Raw genomic sequence first — 8,108 nt, 5'->3', positions numbered from 1 at the left:
GGTCCCACCACTTTATGAGATGTGTGGTTGAGATTGAATTTGGGGTGGGTTTTTTATAAATAAAGAGTGTTTGTAAGGATAAAATATAAAGGTGGATGGTGGGACCATGGCTTAAAAAGGAAAATGGAATACTTTTTGCGGACGCCAAATATAGTAAATGTGGAATACTTTTGGCGGACGGAGGGAGTATGTCTTATTCATTGTCATCATATTACACGAAAAATAGTGGGTCTCACTGGAGCGCGCCCCTATGTGTGTGTGTGTGTGTATATATATATATATAGGGGTGGGCTACCATGAGAGCACATCTTAAAATAAGAAATAAGAGCAATTTTTAATGTATGAATTTTATGTAGAACACATATGAATTCATTGTATAAAGGTATGAATTGTGAAAAATAAATTTTTGCTAGCTTTGGGATTCGAACTCAGGACCATAAATCCATCCAACAGGATTACGAATCAACCGTAGATCTTGATGATCTAAGGGCTAAAAATGATTCTTATTTTATATCTTAAGAAATGCTCTTATTTTAACCATTCCCTATATATATATATATATATATATATATATATATATATATATATATATATAAAGATTCTATGTTTAGTTTCAGATTTTCATACCGAAGAGATTTTCTTGTTTAAATTTATGCTAAAGGCTCTATAATTGCAGAGATTTGAAAGAAAATTCCTTCATGAAGCCATATAGGACCTAAAATTAAGGGGAGACAATGAATCTCAAACCGTATTATATAATGATGATATACTATCTAAGAGAAGAAGATTTACATGATCCGACTCATTATACATATATATGTATGTTAGTGTTATATATATAACTTTATTAATGTCTCATCTCTGACCCTTAATTTTCTTAATCCAACCGTAGGAATTTCTTTGTCTATTTCTTTATAGAAGAAAAAAAAAATTGACTCTGTCTAATTCTTAGTATACAAATCTTCCTTGTTCAAAAAAATAAAAAGTATACGACTTCCGTTGAAAACAAGTACAACTGGGGCCAATGGGAATGAGCGACCTCAAATCTTTTCTTCTTCTTCTTCTTCATTTTTTTTTTTTGCAAATTTCGTTTACAATATTGTACAACTTTCAATTGGGTTGGTAGCTCTTCGCAGTATTTTCCACCCGTGGGGTATCTACACAAGTAATAGTATAATATAATCTACTATAATATATATGAATTCTCTGGTCAAACAAAGGAAATTAGACCTTAATATCAAAATTATTGCTTGTATATATATAGAAATGTTTTGAAATAAAAGAAAGTATCACTATATGCATGAAGAAGAAGCATTAATGAAATCTATAAAAAGCATGGATCATAGTTTCTATATGGCGGGAGAAGTTTGTATTATAATCAGAATTAAAATAAAAAGAAATAAATAAATTCTTATCTTATGTCAAAATAAATCAGACGCATTATATACATTTACAAACTAATACCTTCATGGGTTGAAGAAGTCAAACTCGTAAATCATATAAAAGACCTGAGTTATGAGACGAATACGTTCATTGCTTGAAGAAGTTATCTATAAGTATAAAGATAGAGTGTGGTGTGTGGAAATTAGAACACACAGCCTTCTCATACAAAACTAAACATACAGATTAATTTGTAGAGCAAAAAATGGTTTCCAAAATAAATGTATTATTTATGGGTGTTTTGTTAGTAATGGTGCTTCTCATTACTTCGGAAGTTGCAGATGCTACGAGACTACTCGCTCAGACGTCCAATACACTACTGCCATGTAAGCACCTTCTTTCTTTCAAAATTAATACTACAATTACGTATGTATGAACGGAAGGCATTCAATTTATTTTTCTTTGACAATTACAAGAGATTATCGATAGAAAATGAACGTTAATCCCCAAGGGGACACCTAGCGGTGCGATTTCCTGTGTGTGAACAGTGAGATTTCGGGTTCAAACCCCACTACTCAGTGGCGGAGCCACATTGGTGCAAGGGGGTACAGTTGTACCCCCAAATTTCTTATATTTCTTATTATATATGTATATATATATATATATTATACAATAAAAAATATAATATATCATTTTAATAATTATAATATTCATGTTAATTATTTAATATTTTATAGTGCTTTGTTATATTAGTTTGTTAAATTTGTATTATTTTTTTACTTATTTTCATTTCTTAGATAATTTTTAGTATTGAATTTGAGTCAATGATCGAATCAAAGTAAAATTATGAACTATTAATAATGAATTAGTTTATTTTTTTAGAATATGAAATATATATTTTTTTAAATGCGTAACAGTAGGTCTTTATATGCTTTCAATGTACTTGTACGTCGTTGGATGAATAGAAGTGCGAACAACTATTTATTATATTACGTGATTGATTCTAATTATAAGTTCATTAAAATTCTACTTGAATATAAAAATGAATTGTACGGAATGTTTAAAATAATTAGCTCGGGAGCTCTTGCCACCAAATCCTCATACAAATATTTTCAGACATCGTATAAATTTAGTACCCCCAAATCACAAATTCTGGATCCGCCACTGCCACTACTCCTCCCAAACCCCCCCAAGTCAAAAAATCGATAGAAAATGAACATCATAAATTTCGTCTGTAAAAAACATATCGATGGAAAGTTACCGTTGATACATTTTACCGAGGAAGGGCATGCGTGCTCAATTATCATGTTTACTTTCTTTTGTTTATAGATTTATTAATCTTCTACAAAAGACTCTAACTATGGCATCCACTTTATATTATTTATTTATTTTTCTTGTTATAATCAGCTGGGGAAGTTGAGGTAAGAAGTCCTGATGGTCCTGTATATGATTGCGCCAACGGCTGCTGTGGTGTTAGTGTGAGCAGATATTGCCGCTGCTGCCGTTAACAACATCAAACTCAAGCCACATAAATAAACTAAATTAATTTTCTTTTTTAAAGTTGGGATTTTTCTGTATAAGTTTCAGTATTTAAGAACAATAAAACAACTCCACTTGCTTCATTGTCAAAGGTTTGAAAATTGAGTTTCTAATTCAGTTGCTTTATTGTCTAAACTTGTTTATCTTTCCCGAGTGGGCTTGCACGGAGATCGTATCTCAATTAATTAATTCATGCACTGTATCACTTTGCTACTTCAGTTCAAATATTTTTATTGATTTTATATGTTTATTTAGTTCTAGAATTTTATAAAATTAACAGTGGGATTATAATTTTGTTGATAGAGATAGGGACGACGTGTCTGACGATCTTCATACCAAGATGCCAACCCAAATTCAATTGAGAGTAATTACCAAATTACATCTTTTTGTGGGATGAAAGAAACATTATTGATTTCTATATTCTGATAGACACGCGCTTTGAGTTTTATTGAATGTTGGTACTTAATACTTCTCCGTCCCATTAATAATGACTCACTTTTTTTTCCGTCTATTATATTAATAATGGCTCATTTAAAAAAGAAAATTACCACCTATCACAAAAAGTTATGGACTCCACCTGGAGGATACCATAACTTTTATTCAGTTACAATTTGATCGGAATTGCTCACTGTGGGAAAAATCAAACGACCACAAAGTTCGTGCATTTTTATTCAAAACATAAAATTCAAAATAATAAATAAAAAATATTCATGTATTTACACACAAATAACCCTTTTTTTATTGAAATACAAACTTTGAACATTACAAAACCAAAAAGTTGTTCAGTTACGAAACAAGTCTAGAATGTGAGACAATTCATTAACAACATGAGTAATTGGCATCCTATCTCTTGGATTCTCCTTGGAACATGACACTCCAATGCTTAAAACACGAGCTATACACTTCATCTTCAATGCTCCTATCTCAAATTGTGGATCAACAATTTCCATTACACGATCTGGTAAAGCAGAGCTCACAAATCTGTGCAGATTTTGATCATCGCCAAATAAATCATCCGTGGGTCTTTTATTTGTGAACATCTCCAGAAGAATGATTCCGTAGCTATACACATCCCCTTGCATAGAAATCGACTCACACGTCCCATATTCTACACACAAAAAAATTAAATTAAAATTCCAACATAAAATGAACTAACTTGTGACAAGAAAATGATAAAATAAATAAATAAATAGATATGTACCTGGAGGGACATAGCCTAAGGTGCCCTTAATCCCAATTGAACTATTGCTTTCATGTGATGGAAGTATGTTTGAGACAATCTTAGCTAATCCAAAATCACCAACACGAGCAACCATATCATCATCCAACAGAATGTTGCTTGGTTTCAAATCACCATGAATAATAGTTGAACCACTACCAAAGTGAAGGTATTTAATCCCCTGAGCAATATCAAATGCAATATTAAGCCTCTGGATTATGCTAAGACACTTAAAATCCTCACCACTTTCTTCATCATTGTACAACCATTGCTCCAAACTCCCATTAACTTTGAACTCATAAACCAATGCTTTGAAATTCTTGCCTTGAAAATCCAGACTATCACAAACACTTAGTAGTTTCACCAAATTCCTATGCCTTATGCTTCCCAATGCTCTGCATTCTGCCATGAAAGTTTTTGAGGCCCCTCTAACATCAAGATTGAGTACTTTGACTGCTACAGTTGTGTCTTTATCGTCATCAAGGATCGCTTTGTAAATGGACCCGAATCTCCCGAAACCAACCAAGTTACTCTCAGAGAATCCACTTGTTGCTTTTAGGAGATCTGCATAAGAAAGCTTCAGTAATTGGGCACCAATGGTATCATCAGATGAAATACGAGTGGGATTTTCTGTTTTCTTGCACTTGAGGAATACTAAAATCACAATGCATAAGCCTCCTATAACAAATATTGGGATCAAGATCTTCAACAAAGTTGAAAGGCTAACTCCACAGTTCCACCACAAAGTCCTTGGTTTCCATCAAGAGAAACTGAAGTCCTATTCTTGAATACCCCTCCTGTTGGAACTTCTCCGTGTAGCTTATTGAAGGACAAATTGAGCTTCCCGAGCTTCAAATTCCCCAAAAACGTTGGAATCGGACCAGACAGATTATTACGAGATAGATCCAACTCTTGCAAGCCCATCAAAGCACTCATTCCTGCAGGAACCTCTCCTTCGAGTAAATTGTCATCGAGGTAGAGCTGCTGCAAGCTCACACAGCTGCTTAAAGATCTGGGAATCGGTCCAGACAGTCTATTGCTAGACAAGTCCAAAGCCGCGAGATTTCTCAAAGAACCAACTTCATATGGAATAGATCCCACAAAAGCATTGTGAGAGAGATTCAGGACAATGGAAATAGATGAAAGCCTCATGATTTCTTGAGGGATCAAACCAGTGAAGTTGTTATCAGAGAGGTCTAACTCTAACAAGTTGGAGCAGTTGCCAAGACTTGAAGGCACATTTCCAGAAAGCTCATTGCCATCAAGCTGCAATCTACTCAAAAGAGTCAAGTTTCCAAATAGTGATGGCAGTTCGCCTGCGAATCTGTTTCTTCCCATAAAAAGGTTATGCAAATTTGAGAGCTTTGATATTGACATGGGAATTAGGCCATCAAGAAGATTGTCAGAAAGATCAACCACATCAAGATTGATAAGGTTTCCAATGCCAACAGGAATGTTTCCATGTATTTGATTCTTGTGTATATACAACATATTGATAGGAATGGACAAGTTGGCTAAGGATTCACGCAAAGAACCACTCAACATGTTCTCACTAACATCAAATTGCTCTAACTTGGTGGAATTTGTCAATGATGAAATGAAGCTGATATCATCTTCAATTAGATTTGAATGTAAGAAGAAATCATGGATCAGAGTGAGCCTCTCAAGATTTGGTATAGGTCCAGTAAACTGATTGGAGGACAAAATGATCCACTCAATCAATGAAGCATTTGAAATGGAACTAGGAATTGGCCCACTAAATTGGTTGCGCTCAAGAAGTAGGACAACAAGATTAGGAAGTGTGAAACCAATAGTAGAAGGAATGACTCCTTCAAGATGGTTAACAGAAACATCAAAGTAATACACATCAGATAAATTAAACAGAGCATGAGGAATACTACCAGTGAAACCATTCACACTCAGTTGAAGATAGGCGAGGCGACGGAGGCGGCCGAGTGATTCGGGGATCTCTCCGGCCAAGCTGCATGATCCTAATGAGAGGCTTGTGAGCGTAGTTAGGTTACCAAAGGATGAAGGGATAGGCCCAGAAATATTTTGGTTTCTTGAAAAGGCTATAGCTTCGAGTTTGGGCAAGAAACCTAGTTCAATAGGGATGGTTCCGTGAAGGAGATTCCTGGTGAGAGCAAGCCGCACAAGGTTGGTGCATTGGGACAAGTTTGTGGGTATTGCGCCCATGAAAAAGTTGTAGCTGAAATCAAGAATCTGAAGGGTACTTAAGAGAGTGATTTCTGCAGGAATTGGGCCTTGAAAAGAGTTGTTTCTGAGGAGGATGGTAGTGAGAGAAGAGAGGTTACCTACGTGAGGGGAGAGGTTGCCGACAAGGCCTTGAGATGTCAAGTTTAGAGCGACGACTCTGCCGCCGCGGCATTGGATGCCTTTCCAGCTGCAGAGAGGGAGTGTTTGGTTCCATGAGGTGAGAGCTCCTTGTGGATCTTGAAGGCTTGATTTTATGGCGAGTAATGAGAGTTGGTCTGTTTGATTGGTGGAACATGATGCAGGTGGAGGGAAAATGAGGAAGAAGAAGAAGATTGATAGAGGAAGAATCGTCATGAATTTTGCCATCATCTTTTGATTATTGGTTTAGGTAATAAAGATAGTTTCTTTTTCCATAGTTTTGTAATGCAGTTTAGTTTGACTTTATTAGTTCGTTTAAAGAAGCTCCATAAACAAACAAATCAAATTTGAGCTTAGTAATATTCGGCTCGTTAGCTCGTGAACATGTGCGTCAAGTGATTCAACTTGAAAAATATAAATTATTAGTAGATTCAACTTATATTTATCCAATAAAATTAATAATAATTGTATTAAATCTCTAAGTAATTTTGTTAGTTATAAGAAAATAATTATTATATTTATTATTTTGAATAAAATAATTTATTTTTGAAATAAAATAATCAATATTTTGAATATAAATATAAATTTAGAAAGTTTGTATAGGCTCGAGTGGGCTCGTGAACTGCTCGTGAGCCTCAAAGTATTCGGTAGGTAAAGTTCGGGATTCGATTCGATACTAAACAAACCAAACTTGAGCACACCACTATTCGGTTCGGCTCGGTTCGATTACACCCCTAGGAACAAGTATATTCGCTCGGCGGTTTTTATTAAATCTTAATGTTGATTTTTAAGTAAATGTTTTTTTTGGCTGATTATTTCCTAATTATAACTTTTACTTTTTTGTAAATTTAATTTTTGGTAATAAATTTTAGTATTTTGTACAAAATATTTTTTTTAATTAAAAAACATATATTTGTATGAAACTAATCGCCATGAAACCTTAAATATCTGAATTCAAATTCATAACTGCTTTTAGTTTATTCAAATTTGAGGTGGTCTCCTGTACACCCAGGTGTACCGTACACTCGGGTTGTACTCGGCTCGAATCCTGACTCATTTTTTATTGAAATGACACTAACACGATCTTGGAATGACACTAACACTATTTTATTTTACAAATGACACTATTCCGAAAATGACACTAGTACTATATTGAAGTGACACTAACACTACATGTAAATGACACTATCACTATATTAAAATAACACTAACACTTGACATTCGAATAGGATAGTTCAGCTGGGTCGGATCCGGGTCAGGATTCGAATCGGGTACGATCCGGGTGTACCGTATACGCAACTTTTTCTATTCAAATTTATAGTTAAATGTATAAATTGTTATAAACTAGAGAGAAACGAGAGAATATAGAAGAGAATACGAATTAAGTGTATTCAATATGGAGGCTAAAGGCCTCTATTTATACAAGTAGGAAGCTAGGGTTTTAGGGAGATTTCTTGGTCAACACACATAAGATATATCTTATAGATATATTTACAACACTTCCCCTTGATTGACCAATCCCTAAAACAAAAAATGTTGCCTCATTAAAACCTTGCTAGGAAAATCCAATGGGACAAAACCTAGTCGAAGGAAAAAGAGTACAACTGTTTCCCCT

At 34.4% G+C, this 8,108-nt stretch overlaps 1 protein-coding gene and 1 long non-coding RNA gene across 2 annotated transcripts; one reads left to right on the top strand and one right to left on the bottom strand.

Moving 5' to 3' along the window:
- Positions 1-1,514: 1,514 nt before the first annotated feature.
- Positions 1,515-3,000, top strand: LOC130986827 (uncharacterized). The gene is made up of 2 exons (XR_009089423.1): positions 1,515-1,766; positions 2,788-3,000. It is a non-coding gene; the product is annotated as an uncharacterized LOC130986827 (long non-coding RNA).
- A 634-nt stretch (positions 3,001-3,634) lies between these two features.
- On the bottom strand, positions 3,635-6,721 carry LOC131025674 (probable LRR receptor-like serine/threonine-protein kinase At3g47570). The gene is made up of 3 exons (XM_057955469.1): positions 4,946-6,721; positions 4,121-4,898; positions 3,635-4,027 (listed from the first exon to the last, which is right to left on the bottom strand). The coding sequence occupies exons 1-3, from the start codon at positions 6,719-6,721 to the stop codon at positions 3,702-3,704; spliced, it is 2,880 nt and encodes a 959-aa protein (XP_057811452.1). The 3' UTR covers positions 3,635-3,701.
- Between the last annotated feature and the right edge of the window lie 1,387 nt (positions 6,722-8,108).

This window comes from Salvia miltiorrhiza, chromosome 5 (assembly GCF_028751815.1).
Source record: "Salvia miltiorrhiza cultivar Shanhuang (shh) chromosome 5, IMPLAD_Smil_shh, whole genome shotgun sequence".
NCBI lineage: Eukaryota > Viridiplantae > Streptophyta > Magnoliopsida > Lamiales > Lamiaceae > Salvia > Salvia miltiorrhiza.
This window is presented reverse-complemented; position numbering and strand designations above follow the sequence as displayed.

Excerpts from the sequence above, each read along its gene's own strand:
- LOC131025674 (XM_057955469.1), bottom strand. The coding sequence starts at position 6,721 with ATGGCAAAATTCATGACGATTCTTCCTCTATCAATCTTCTTCTTCTTC. Across the intron at positions 4,899-4,945 it reads TCAATAAGCTACACGGAGAA|TGGAAACCAAGGACTTTGTG; the intron begins GTTCCAACAGGA and ends AGTTTCTCTTGA. Across the intron at positions 4,028-4,120 it reads CTTAGGCTATGTCCCTCCAG|AATATGGGACGTGTGAGTCG; the intron begins GTACATATCTAT and ends TTTTGTGTGTAG.